The sequence below is a fragment of the Prionailurus bengalensis genome, chromosome D4 (assembly GCF_016509475.1).
Source record: "Prionailurus bengalensis isolate Pbe53 chromosome D4, Fcat_Pben_1.1_paternal_pri, whole genome shotgun sequence".
NCBI lineage: Eukaryota > Metazoa > Chordata > Mammalia > Carnivora > Felidae > Prionailurus > Prionailurus bengalensis.
In genome coordinates, this window is record NC_057359.1 from 12,192,496 (window position 1) to 12,207,396 (window position 14,901).

The following is a 14,901-nucleotide window of genomic DNA, read 5'->3' on the forward strand; positions in this document are numbered from 1 at the left end:
TTCTCCTAAAACAAACAAAACAAAACCAAAAAACACCAAAAGCAAAAATTTGAGATTGCAACATGAGGAAAGTGCTAAATATATACAAATGATGAATGGCTTATCATATTTAAAAATTTTAATTAGCTAGTGTATCATCCTGCGTCTGTTTTTACTGTTAATCTTTCATTTCAAGAAGCATCCTATTAGGTAAAGCAATTTCCCAGGGACGCACTTTGCTAATATAAATTGTTGTCACACTTCTTATATAATCTGCCTACTAACTCAAACCAACACTGTCTTTAGCAAGCTAGTTCCCTTCCTTAGCATATCAAAGCGAAAACATTGTTTGTGGTACTTTGGCATGATGCAAATAAATTCTGTACCTTGTTTCCTATCAAAAATAGGCATAGGTAATAATAGTGCGTTATTTAAAATATAATCCTAAAGAGTCATGGGACAAGGCAGCAAAGGCTTTTCCCACAAAACAACTTTTTGAGTATTTAAAATCTGAGTAAAAAAAGTATCCACGTCATCAATACTTTTCAGAGTATACTTAGGTATTAAAGCCATTTAAATAACTGTAAATGCTGTGTCCAGCTTAAAATATATGGAAGTAAGGTTCCAGGGTAAGAAAACATGGGATAGAACCCCGAAATAATCAAGTAATTCTCTGCTCTATGCCTTCATTTAAAATGTATGAGAAAAAGCATATCTAGTTATAATGACTTTCATAAGTCAATTAGTCATTGTTAATGCACTCTAAAGACAAGTGTGACAGTTTCTCTAATTTGTTTTCGATATTTTTTTAATGTCCTAGACACAAATGACATTTTTAATTCCTTCTACAAGCGTAAGTAATCAAATCAGTTGGTTTCACTTAGACAACAGCTCACACATCCATCCCATTACCACCATCACAGCAATTAAACAGGACTGCTTGGCAGAATGGAGTGGAGTTTAAAACACCAAAACGAGTTGGGGCCCCTGAGTGGCTCAGTCGGTTAGGCGTCTGATGTTGGCTCAGGTCATGACCTTATGGTTTGTGAGTTCAAGCCCCTCATCGGGCTCTGTGCTGACAGCTCAGAGCCTGGAGCCTGCTTCAGATTCTGTGTCTCCCTCTCTCTCTGCCTCTCCCCTGCTCGCATTGTCTCTCTCTCAAAAATAAACATTAAAAATTAAAAAATATAAAACACCACCACCAAAACAAGCAAAAATAAACGCACACTTTCACTCATCTTAGGAGATGAAAAGTTTACTTAGAAATTGCAAACATTTAGCAAAGTTAAGACATAAACACTATTTTTCATATTCTACAGAAATACAATAATTTATAGCTGGCTTGGTACATGATCACATGATAAAAACAATCTAATGAAAAAAAAAAAAAACAAAAAACGATGGTTCATTCTACTTTTCTGCCACTTGTAACAACTTAGTAAGTGTACCAGTAAGTACTGGAAGACAGATGCATAGGAAGATTAGAATCCTAGGGCTGTTTGTTAATACACATTATTATAAGAATAATATAAAAACAAAACAAGTACAGATACACAATTAACATGCAATTTAAGCTATTATTTTGAAGAGACAGGACTGAATTTAGTGAACACATTGAAAAATGTGTTAATAATGTGTTGTTATAATGAGCATAGCATGGTATTTTACATGGCATGGAATTTCTTCCTCTTTAGATAATGCTTGGCAAATTGGAACAGATTGAGCTACTTCTACAGCAAATTTAAAATGTAGACAATGTGGGTAATTGTATTAGATACTTTTCTAAGTATACTAATTTTTAAAGTACCATAATTTCATGCCTACCTCACCATCTCCCCAATTTAAAATAAAGTCAAATTTTGTACCCTATGAACCTGCACCGTCCGATATAGCAGCCCTTAGCCACACATGGCTATTTGAGCACTTACAAAGTAGCCAGTCAGAACTGACAGGCACTGTGAGTGCAAAATACACAATGAATTTTTTAGAAACTTACAAGGGGGGGGGGGGGGTGGGAAGCAAAATATCTCCATAATTTTGTATACTGATTACATAGTGAAATATTTTTAATATATTGGGTTAATTAAAATAGTTAAGTTAATGTCATGGGTTTCTTTTTTTAATGTGCCTGCTAGAAAATTAAAAATTACATATGTGGCTCCCATTTCTTCCTACTGGACAATGCTCATACAGATAGTCTACAGTCACTTACAGCCTTAGAATTTAGCATCCTACTTTAAGTAATCTGGAGTACGATCTCCCAGGACTCTGTAAGCACACTCTGCACATACTTTACTGCAAAATTAATTTTTATCCCTCTGCAAGATACACATTTTAAATGTAAAAAGAATTCACAAAATATTTAATCCTTAAGAAATGTCAATTACTATGTATTGTGAGAGCTAAAGGAACTTCAATGCAGACTGGAACACAGAGGAAAATAGTTAAAAAAAAAAAAAAGTGCAATCAGAGGGAAACAATTAGTATCTTCAGTAAAATTAAGGTAGCCAAACTTATCTTTAATGCCCAGGATCTGACCTTGCACCACAGATCATATATGTAACTTGTCCACTGAACCACGACCTACAAGAAAATCTTTAAAAATCATTAAACTGCAACTTAAATACTCCATTTTTTGGAAAATCTGCAAGCAATGTAAAATTCACACACATCGTCAATTCTAACAGCAGACAGTATCTGAGAACTATCCCTTAAAGTCCCACAGTGTTAAATAAGGTTAGCAACTGCTTAGTGTCTAAGAGACTTGGACTTAAAAAAAAAAAAAAACTTTCTTAGAGGCTATTAAAAAATATCACTGACCTTTTGTCATTTTCTTCCCCTCCTCTTTTTAAAAAAAATTTCAGTAATAGTGTGTATAAATCCCTGGCATATTGATACTACATCATCTTTTATTGTGTCCATCTCAAATACAAATTAATCTAGCACACATTTCATTATTCTCCCAGGAACACCACCAAAATATAATACTGAGTGGTCACCACAGTCAGAGGCCAGCATCACAGTCATGCATCAAGAACCTCGCCAGGAGGCGATGCCTAATTACACTTGTATTACACACTCTGTTCCTCACAGCTCAGGCTGGAATGTTTGTTTTTCAACCGTTTAAATCTGTTCACACTGAGTAAGCTCTGTCAAAGATGCTCTGAAAGTCACAAATGAGCAGATTCTGAAACTACTGTATCTTTCATAAAAATTTCTCCCTCATATTAAAGATGTTTTGAGAAAACAAGGAGAAGTTATTTAATATAATTCTGTATTTTACCATTACCACTTTGAAGACACTGGAAAGCAACCAAGTTTTAAGAAGAAATAAATAGAACCTAAGCCAGGTAACACCAAGTACACCAACAGAGAAACCGACTGTAGGCGTCTACAGTAATTCTCTCTCTCTCTTGAGTTTGGCAGCCTATTAAGACATTTAATCACATTTATTAATGTGCCTTGCACAAAAAGATGCTGCTTAAACTTTCCCCATCTCCTATCTTCAGACCGTGTTCTACACAAACAGTACGTTTATTGCATGTTACTAACTCCAGCCTAAATAAGCCTAGTAATTGATGCCAAATGATGTAATTTTTTCAGTTTCAAACATATATTGCTTTAAAAATATGCTCCTCCGTGAAAAGGTAACAAGTTTCCTCTCCAAAAGCTGTTAATTTGCCATGAGATCAATAACTGACTAAATATTTATTGAGCACCTACTATGACTGCACTCAGTCTACACTCATTCTTTAACCACTAAGAAAAAGTACCTGCTTCAAATGCAAGATGACACTGGTGAGGGAAGATAATATTTGAGCACTTCTGACAAAATGCTTTATGAGTCACTATCTGAACGTGTGAAACTGTTCACCCCAGGACATGAAAAAAAATCTGAATATGTATTACTGATCACTTTATAAAGATAAATAAACATTTGAAGTAAGCTGCATAGTACTTTGAGGAAAGTGATGGCCATACATAAAATTAAGGCTGATTCCCTAAAGGTATGAAGAAAAGCCAGAATGTCATGGTGCATAAGCATCCAAAGACAAAAATAAACATTTTACACAAATATCTGGTTAATTCAGGCAAATGGCACTTGTGTTAGGTTTCCAACTTTGCTTGAGGGGGCTGGTTTAATAAAGAAAACTGCTTTTAAATAGGTGCACTTTAAGCAAATATGAAAATAAAAACCCTTTAAATAAAATTCTCTGTAAAATCACTATATAAATTCAAGTTCCAAATCTCGTTTAAACATATATACATACATATATGTGAACACACACATATATATGCCTTAAAAGTATCAAAATTTCACTTACAATGTGATGCAGCTGTGTATCTTGCCTTGCATGGTTTGAAGCTAATTATGTACCTTCCGCACAATACTGGATTTCTCCTGAAGCCACGCATGTGGGCAATGGTGCCGAGACAGAGGGAGGCTAGTTTTCACTTTCTAGCCTTTAACGATCGCGCCCCGTTGGATTCCTACAAGGCGTGAGGCATCATGCAATGTACTGAACACATACGGGGTCTGCACACAGAACACTCTTTCAGGGAAAGTGAGGTTTTAGGAGGCAAAACAGTTGTCAGTTTGAAAACGAACGGTAATCATTTCCTGAACAGGATTTCCAGAAACCAAATGATGTCAACTGAAACACCCCCACCTCTGCCCAACGTGGAAAACAATACATTACAGAAACTGTTTCCGCAGAAGACGTTAAGAGAACATTCATAATAGAGCCATAGGGACTGAAGCAGCGAGGTGAAGAGTGAGGCAGGCACAGAGCGTCTATGAGCTACTGCACTGGTAGGGGTTTATAAAAAATACTATCTATACTAAAGTTTTAAGAGCTAGTAATATATTTAGCATACTTTTGCCTTTTCTTTTTTGCCACTGAATATAAAATTTTGTCCTAAATTTACTAAATCTTCTACACCCTGAGGAATAACAGATTAATAAAAGAATGCCAGGGTCAGCCTTGTGGACCATATTATTGTCCAAAAAGCACAACCTATAAGAGCTAATATTCTTGGAAGCACAAAGGTTCATCAGCAGACTAAGCTACTCCTCTCTATTTTTTTTTTAGCACAGAGTTTGGTTTTACAGTCTTAACATAACCTAACGAGAATACAGATGTCCAGGTTGAGAGCCAGAGGTGCCTCCTGCAATGCAAGCTCGCGCGCGCGCACACGCGCACACACACACACACACACACACACACACACCCCTACAACTGACACAATGGTTTTCTGTCTCCACTATGAACTACGACATATTGCTGCCATTTAGGAATATATTATTCAATAGTCCTCTGAAAAGCACTTTGGAATCTTTAGCTGTATATTTTTATGAAATTACAATTAAAAGTTATCTGCAATCTTGAAATATGGACTCTCTATCCCTCCCCTCTCCTGTAACCAAATACATAAAATGCCATATTTTAAATTTCATCTATTTACTTCTTTTCCTCCAACACAGAATTTGAGAGGGAATTCTTAAAACCCTTAAAGTGAGGCAAAGGATTCATTTACGACAATCATACGGCCTTTCTTTTCAGGCACAGTGCCACTGTTTCCCTTGAACATGGGCTGCACAGGTTTCGGACTAACCTGTAATTATGCACACGCTGTCCTCTAAATACCTCCAATCCCCAAAAAGTTAGTTGTCACAGGGAAAGAACTAATTCTTCTTGGCAGGGCGTTTAAAAATGCTAACTAAGAAATACAAACCAAAGCATCCTACCTGCTCATATCAATATGTCATGAATGGATAAAAAAACTCCACAGGACCGTGTCTAGCAACTGGAATAAATAAAATGAGTTACAATCAACTGTTTGATAAAAATTCTGTCCTTTGTTTTCTCCCTAAACATTAATCTTGCTCCCTCCAGAAATAAGAAAGGCACTCAAATTAACAAGGTATATATAGCTATTGTTTCAAAGACACTGTGTGACAAGTAGGATTTTCAGGGCTGATTTTCTTTCCTGCTCGCTGCCTGCATGCCAGGGCACGTCTCCACCTTGCTGTGCCTCCAGACTTCTCCAGTACACAGGAGCACAGTAAGAGTGCATCTAGGCATGGGGAGGCAGCAGCATGCAAAGTGCCAGCCAGGGGCTGCACCGTTCTCCTGGAGAAGTTCACTCAGAAGTCAAAAGTTTTTAATGGTGCTGTTCGAATTCCGTAGCATATTTTAAATATCTGAAAGGTCTAAAATTTGATTTACTAGTAACAAAATAACTGTAAGCTTACAAAAGCTTTCTGCAAAGAATATGTGTTATTTCCTTTTATAACTAAACCTTTAGTATCTTCTGTAATTAAGAGGGACTAAGATACGGATTAGACTGTTGTATAGTAAGTGACAGCTGTACTCCTAAATTAATATTTAGCCCATGTCAAATACTATCTTGTGCTACAGAAAATTACTAATGGTAACTTGTTCTCAACAATATTAAAAGTTCTCTTTATATAACAAGCATAAATTCACATGACGACCTGAATTCATCTAAATCACACAGTCTACCACCATAAATGCTTTCCTACAAACTGCCACGTAAAAGTCAAGGAACTTTTGTTTTCATATCTTGTGTCACATAAGCCCTTATCTGAAGATTTAAATGGCTTTTAGTGACAACATGTATACATTTAATCCTATTAATAATGAAGCCTTTAATCAGAACCGTACCATAGGAATAAGGGATATGACTGAGAGTCTGGGCCCAGAGTTTCCAAAGACGTAACAAAAATGCTAAAACCTGGAAAAGAAAAAGGGGACATTAACAGGTATCTAATCCTTAAACCTAATAAGAGAAAAAGAAAATGACTCACACAGGTTTAAGAAATACCTAAAAGGTCTATAGTTCAAGCTGGGGAGGAGAAAAGGAGAAGCATAAAATGACTATCCTTGCACAAATACAAATCAACAAGTCTTTGAAATCAAAGAATTCCTTCAAATGCCCCAAAGAGTCTCTGGCTCTGTTGCCAAGATCTGTCCTCCAATACCATAAATGAACAGAAAGTGGTGTTCTTAATGCAAACGAGCTTTGTTCTATGAATTTTTAATATATATTAAAGTACAGTTAATTCATAATCATAGAGCTGCATTTCTTGGCTGGGATTTAACAGCTTAAACAAGGTCGTTAAATGAAGAAGAATCATCTAACTTATTCTATATGTAACAGCTCACCTGTAGTATCATGAGGCTAGAATGTATCATTCATTCACAATCCATTGCTCTAACTTATCAATTTCTCAATCATAACTCATTCTATCCATTACTCATGATCAATCTTTCCCTTTTTCAGTGAACCATTTATTAATTTGATAAACATTTGATAAGTCCTTGCCATGTGCAAGGCACACAGTAGAATCTGGGAACACCAAATTACCAAAACAGGTATACTTAAAAAAAGGTGGGGCTGGGGAGGAAGGTGGTGTGGAGGTATTTACAGATCTTATTGCTTTTGGCTTGTCAGTAGTATTCTTGATCCACAGGACAGTATGATGGCCGACTATTCTCCTAATGAAAGTTTGATGAAATGTGTCAATCAATCTAAACTATCTTTTTCTTTCAACAAGGATATTTATAGAAAAAAAGGTAAAGACTAACAAGTCCCTGAAAAGATACATCCTTTCCACAGCATGAACTTATTCACTCAAAGAGATACTACCATGCTACAGCTAATGAGTTTAGATGTCAACCATTTAGGAAAAAAACACAACCATATGGGGCAATGCTAGGTTTTTCTGTGAATCAGCACTTGAAAAATGCGAACGTTAGAAATAAAGTAGCACACGTAAGTCACAAACGCTAAGTATCCTTCGGATGTTTGTGTTTTTACTGCCTACTCAAAACTTTATTAGGAAGAAGAGACCGAGATATCATAAAGGACTGCATGGCTTCATAAGAGGGTGTATGAAGGGCCTTAAAACACATGAAGGCAGATAACATCAAAGGTGGGCAGGGCACCGTATGGAGGGTAAAAAAGGCGCAGAGCCGCTGGTTCACAGGGGACTGTCTATACTCCTGTCCTGACACTCTCACATCAAAGCAGAAGAAGCCCTATTACTTGGGATACTGAAAATGATGCGTGGAAGGGAATACTGAGTGAGGCCAGGATCTGGCAACATGTATCCAGTGGGATGGGCTGAATCTCTCCTGTCATCTCTGTGTAGTCTCCCCACTATCCCCTGCAGGTGGAGAAAATCATCAACTAATGGTTTTATCCACAGAGGTCTAGGTAGACCTTGAGGTATTTGTAGACAAAGGGCCATGGGATTATGTTCATAATGGCAATTATTTTCTTACCTAAATACTATGAAATTTTGCCCCAAGAGAGAAAAGCAGATTCTGTCTACAAGGGCCAGGCTGGACAGTTTTTCTGGTATTCTCAAGTCTCCCCTGACAGTTTGCTGCTCAACAAAATCATGATGCACAAATAAAGAACTTGCTCTTTTCCTAAGCTTAAGGCAGTGTGCCTCGCTCAAGTCCAAGGCTTCCATAATATATACTAGGAGAAGTCTGCCTTTACATCTGTCCCCTCACCCTAAAGGTGACCTAGCAAGTAAAAAAAACAAGCAAAGCACGGCGGTCACTTACTTCTGCAGTGTGGCATCCTACACACACACAGAGGACAACAGGTGGTTTCCATCATTAGGGGACCTTTGAAAGGGCAGTTCCTGTGAATATTGTGTGTGTCTGTGTGTTTAATGGGGTATGAGATTCGGTGGAAAGAGGATGGAGAATGTCTTCAGAACACATCCTTAAAATTAGACAAGTAAGGAAAAACATACGAAAGTGAAAGTGTCAAAAAATATGGAAGGGACTGGGAAAATGAAGAAGAGATAAGTGGAAGGGAAAGAACAAACACAGACCATTTACAAAGGGGGGAAACGTATTCAGAAAGTAAACATTAGTCGGCCCTTTTCCCACAGACCTGAAGAACCCAGCCCTTATTACTGAGAAATAAGATACAGCTGTTCGGTGGCTGCTTTGGTACCTCATCCCTGATAAGTTTAGTATCAAAGTCTTTAAGTTGTTTTATTTTCTAAAATAAAGATTGAAGACCTAACCTTCAAAATCTATTCTTTCCCCCTGGCTTTTGCCAGCAAATCTGTAATAACCACTTCATAAAAATTGTGTGGTTTAAGTGTATCCTCAAGAACTTAAATTTTTACAAAGGAAGATTGTTTATGGATACATTTCCAAGCATATTTCACTTTTCATGGTGAATTTAAAAGGAAAACAAGTAGTAATAACTGAAAATGGCATTCCAGGTTAAAAAAAAAAAAAAAGGTTTATATAAGGGCTAATGTGAGTGTTTTTGGCCCATACCAAATTTGAGGTAAAAAGAATCTATCAAAACTAGTAATAAAAATAATTCCCAGTACTGCAATTACATAAACTCTTAAAATTAGTTTTTCTTTTAAAATAACCACTTTAAAATGGATTACACATTGGAAGCATGTTTTTTATATAAATTCCAATACTTCTGACTTTGGTTACACTGGTCGATAACTTGAGTCGAGAAAGAGACATGATTTATATTTTTGCAAATCCCATCTATCTGGCCATTTGATTCTCAAAGCAGTAATTAGATGGAGTAATTTTGAGCTTGTACTATTCTAAGGCTGAACTACAACTTAAAATATTAATTGAAAAAAACTAGCCTATACAGCAAGCAACTGCACTGAGGTGGGTAGATGTGTCTGTGAACCGATTAGGAGAACCAAATGAGAAGCTTCACGTATAGAAATATAAAGGATGAGAAGAAGAAAAAAATTAAGACTCACTGTTTAGCAGGAAGAAACTACTCAGTTATTTTATCCCCAAAGGAATGCCAGTTCTTAACAAAATAAATAAAATTAAAGATTTACTATGGACTTTTAACCTAAAGATGAAGAACACATACCAGCAAACAATTCATGCGACTATGTAAGAAAGGAAAGCAATATTGCACTGAAAGGGGGAACCTTGCAGGACTAATCCACCTCTCTCACTGACTCAGCGTAACCAGCCACTTCCGGTAGGCACTGGCAAACCTGGCCTGCTCTACGTTCCGGCAGGTGGACAATACTTGATCGATGAACCTATGCTCCATCTCCAGGCCTCGAGAGTCTGGAGCTGGGGTCCGCTTCAGGCGTTTGGTTTCCTGGGAATAGCCTTGCTTGCTAGAGTCATTCAGCCCATCCACCTCCATGGCCTGAGACATGTGGGGGCCTCCTGGGATGAGGTGCAAGTCACTCGAAGTTCCCCCAGGGCTGTCTGCAGGTGACAATGGGGTCACACTGTGAGGAAACCTACCACGTAAGTGATGCTGAAGGTAGAAAATATGCCGCCTGTGAAAGAGGAGGGGGAGAGAATACAGAAAACTCATATCACAAAGTCAAGCTTTTTAGGAAAAAAAAAAAGCTGATAATTTTAAAACATACTACTGTACTCAGTTCATGGCTCCCGTGGTAACCCTGAGTTACCTGGAGGAAGGAGGCGGAGTAGTTACCCTGAAGTCTCTGCATATTTAGACCAGAGTCTTACAAGCCCAGATTACTGGACTGTGAGAAAGAATAATACGACCCCCAAAGGATTTTTAATATCACCGACTGAGATGATGGCAATCACCTGGCATTGTTACTCTTTGTAACTACTATCGGAAATTAGAAAATAGGTCGTAGCCCAATCTCTGTTATTAAAAAAAAGCAACAAGAACAAAAAACAGAACCAAAAATTAACTTTACTGATATCCTAAAACAGAAGTGAATTAACAAGGGGATTAAATAGCTCCGCTAGAGGCGTAGTCCATGGCCTCTATCCAGTATTTCCTTTAGTAAGAACAGGTCTTATTATCTAAAAACCAACTTAACTTTCCCTGAAATCTGTCACTATAACTATAGTCTCATTAAATATCCCTGCAGCAGGGATATCTCATTATTCATATTAGCAACTCTAAGCTCTGAAAAGTTAATTCTGTCCATTTCCCCAGCATATTCTGGAGTAGACAGGGAGCATATAATTTACCCATTTTATAGAGGATAAAACTCAAAGGACAGATAAGGCGCCTAAGGGCAATGGCTCAGTAGTAGAAAACTGGCCTGTATAACATCCAGGCCATCCCACCTGTCTCTTTTCCCCATGCCCCACCCCAAACTTCAAATAATTTTTATACAAAGCTTCTACTCTGTTAATCTAGCTATCTCTTCAACACAAATATAATTTAAAAATTTTCTCAACCTTGCTACTGATGTACCTAAATATAAAATAGCAACAAAAAAATCTGTAACACCCCAATGACATGGAGGTTAGTATCTATCTTGTCTCTAGAAAATGTGGAGTAAGAGTGTCTCTTCAGTACGAGAAAAAGAAATTTAGGAAGGTGCCAAAGAGGGTAGACGGTCTCCCATCTTCTAAATGTACTTAGCATGGAGGAGCAGCTGAACGTGTCTCCTCAAAAGGTGGCAAATCTCAACAAGTTTAAGAACATACAAATATGTAAAACGCCTATCTCCTGCTTGGCATAGCAAGTCCTTCGTCTACAAATAGAATCCTATAGCCTGAAGCAGAATCCGCATTTATAGAGACAGAGATGCTTCAAAAAAGAACCAATCAGGGGGTTCCCATACCTGGACTTCCTTCCAACATGAAAGTTACTTGGCTGTCAAATGTACTCAGAACTCAGGTTATGAGGTTGCTAATCCTCTTTCACTCCTTCCTAATAATTCTGCCCTGCTCCCAAAGTACACCTTACTTTAAAAAAAAAAAAAAACCAAAAAACAAAAACAAAAAAAACCCAACCAGTGTCAAGAGTTTATTACTTAAGGAACGTTAATTTGCAGACCTTCAATAAGCTTAACTATTCTCAAGGTCCAATCAACAGTCTGATCAATGGTCTACACCCGACTCTGCATCAGAATGTACCTGCTAAGTTTCTTTCCATTGTGTTTTTGAAGACTAGATGGCAGCCTTCCACCCCACACATGCTACAAGTATCAGGATCTCCAAGGAGGGAGTCTAGAAACTTTTGTTTTCAGTTTGGAAGTAACACAGCTGTTGCACAGTCAAGGTTGAATGCCACCATCTAAGCATTAGACAGAGATCTGCATGAGGAACTTATTGAAGATCATGAGGATGTGGTAACGAAAACTCCTCTGAACTCAGGCAAAGCTCCACAATCAGATTACCATATTTACTCCAGAAGGCAGGCCTACAATGTAGGACCTTCTACAGCTCTCAGGAAGACATGTGGTTTCATGCAGAAAGCGGATTTTTCCCTTCTCTTACCTGTGGCACCAAAGGGTTTCATGTCCTGGGTAGGAATCAATAAGATCAGTGCTGAATTCAACTTCTTCTTCGAGAAGATGGGGAAGATTTATCCTTGCTTCCTCTGTTGAAGCTGCTGCTGCTTCATCTTTTGCAAGAACCAGAGCTGGGTCACTTCTCAGAGGGTTTTGCTCCAATACAGAACCATCTATCACAGTTTGGCTAATCAAAGACTTTAACAAAAACTGGCGGTAGTGAAATCCACTGTGGTCTGAAACGTGCATGGATGCCCAGTGTTTAGTAGAAGACAGTTCATCAAGAAGAATCTTGTAGGAAGAAAAAAGGGAAGTGAGAAGTGGAATAGCCAAAGGCTTTTCTTCTCCATTAACGCCTTGGATTTCTTTGATTTGTTCCTTGTTTTTCTGGTAACAATTGTTTCTACCAATACTTTGTATACAATGTCCAACACAGTGCTGTCACTTAGTAGAAGCTCGGTAAAGGCTAGTTTCCCCTTTTCCCTGATAAATAAGAGATTTTTTTTATATACACCACAGAATTTAAAGACTTGTCATTCTTTCCCTGGACCTTGATCAATCACATTCTGATTGGCACACCCACAGAAAAGCCAAATTCTAGAATAATGATGAACATTAGGGTGATTATTTACAAGAATGCTGATGTTGAAGAGAAAATATAAATTCAGAGGTTACTTTGAGGTAAACTTTAACATTTAACCAACACTAGAATATTTAACTTATTATTTATTGAACAATCGACTCAAGGTAGTGATTTGTTCTTCACTATGTAAGTGCCATGAGGGCACAGAGCATGTCAGTTTTGTTCACTACCTAATTCTAAGGGCTTAGTGCAAAAAACATGATGCATGAAAAATAGGAATTTCCAAGAGCTCATAATTTTCACTGTTCATGTCAAACTCAATTCATATCAATGATAAATGATTGTGTTAAGTAGATGAAACAAAATTCAGCAGTGAATTGTGAAAGCCTGCGTATTATCAATCCTGCAAACTAAGCAATTTCGAATGGAATGATAAAAAGCCAGCAGTTATGAAAAAATAAATTATTTGGCACTGTCTTGTACAAGTAGCAAACGCAAGTGGATTTTGATCAGTGAAAGCCATATTGAGGGCGTGCCACATTCCATCAGAGGATTTTCAGATCAGCTAAAGAAAAAAGACAGACTTTTCAGCAGTGAATGGCAGCTACCGCACAAAGCCAAAGGGCTCCTCCTGCACCTGCTCGTCAAGGGCCCCAGGTAAACTCCTCCTGCACCAAGATCACCTCTCCATTTCTCACATGCCCTTTCTTCCCTAGAAGAAATTTCTCCCTCTTCTGAACCTCCACAGTTTCTCTGTGTTCTCCTATATATATTACAGAACTTACTGTACATCTTTTCATCCTCACTAAACTCTAAAAGTTGTTTGAAATATTTAGTCACTCCTAATTGCTGTTTCCATCATTCTATACCCAGTGGCCTCAGAGTGGACGTCTAAGTATTTTATAAGTGAACAATTTAATGAATTCAGTGACCAGTACAGAGGGGCAAGATTACTCCCAGCTAGGACAGTAGATTTATATCCGTGAAATGTTTTAAACATCTCCTTTAAGTTCTCAAGAGTTTATTTGAAGCCAAATAAGTTTGTTTCCAGAACTGGTAAATCTCTGAGAAATGGAAAACAAGATTGTTCATTTAATTAAAATAGTGCACAAAATAGCACCAGATAAACTTCTACCTTAGAAAAATACATACTAACCTTAAAGTTGTTACATTTTTGAAGAATTAACCTGCAGAACATTTAGGCTACAATACATCAGATTTCTAATTTTGGTAGGGCTTCTTAATATTGATTGAAGAGTACAAAACATGTTTAAAAGGAATTTACATAATGTGAAAAACCTTTAGATTATTTCTTACTGCATATTTCTTTTTTTTTTTTTTTTAACGTTTATTTATTTTTGCGACAGAGAGAGAGCATGAATGGGGGAGGGTCAGAGAGAGGGAGACACAGAATCTGAAACAGGCTCCAGGCTCTGAGCTGTCAGCACAGAGCCCGACGCGGGGCTCGAACTCACGGACTGTGAGATCATGACCTGAGCCGAAGTCGGACGCTTAACCGACTGAGCCACCCAGGCGCCCCTCTTACTGCATATTTCTATATACAAAAATTTTAATTTTTTTTTGTAATTTTGAGAAAAAGCACAGACATGAAAGATTTTCAACAGTATCAATTTAATTCCTTTAAAGATATTTCTCAGACTTTTTGGGGGGCCTGGGTGGCTCAGTCAGTTAAGCGTCTGACTTCGGCTCAAGTCGTAATCTCACGGTTCATGGGTTCGAGCCCCATGTCGGGCTCTGCGCTGATGGCCTGGAGCCTGCTTCAGATTTTTTGTCTTCCTCTCTCTCTGCCTCTCCCCCACTTGCATGTGTCTTCTCTCTCTCTCAAAACCAAAACATTAAAAAATTAAAAAAAAATTTTTTTAACAGACTTTTTAAGAGAAAAATTCACTGTGTTCTTTTCCCTTGATATATTTAAGAGGCATACTAAACTAGAAAAGAAACTTTAACAGGAATTTCAGGGCATTTTTTTTTTACTAGAATAAAAAGGTTGAGAGATATAAGCAATGACTTTTTAAAGCGACAGCCA

The 14,901-nt window shown here is 37.6% G+C and overlaps 1 protein-coding gene across 1 annotated transcript in view; it reads right to left on the reverse strand.

The window, feature by feature from the left end:
- Positions 1–1,218: 1,218 nt before the first annotated feature.
- Positions 1,219–14,901, reverse strand: part of PTAR1 (protein prenyltransferase alpha subunit repeat containing 1) — a 49,856-nt gene continuing 36,173 nt past the window's right edge. Inside the window, exons 6-7 of the mRNA XM_043565846.1 lie at positions 12,258–12,562; positions 1,219–10,321 (exon numbers count right to left, since the gene is read on the reverse strand). Of these exons, the coding sequence (XP_043421781.1) occupies positions 9,979–10,321; positions 12,258–12,562 (648 nt within the window). The 3' untranslated portion in view covers positions 1,219–9,978. The remainder of the gene's footprint in view (positions 10,322–12,257; positions 12,563–14,901) is intronic.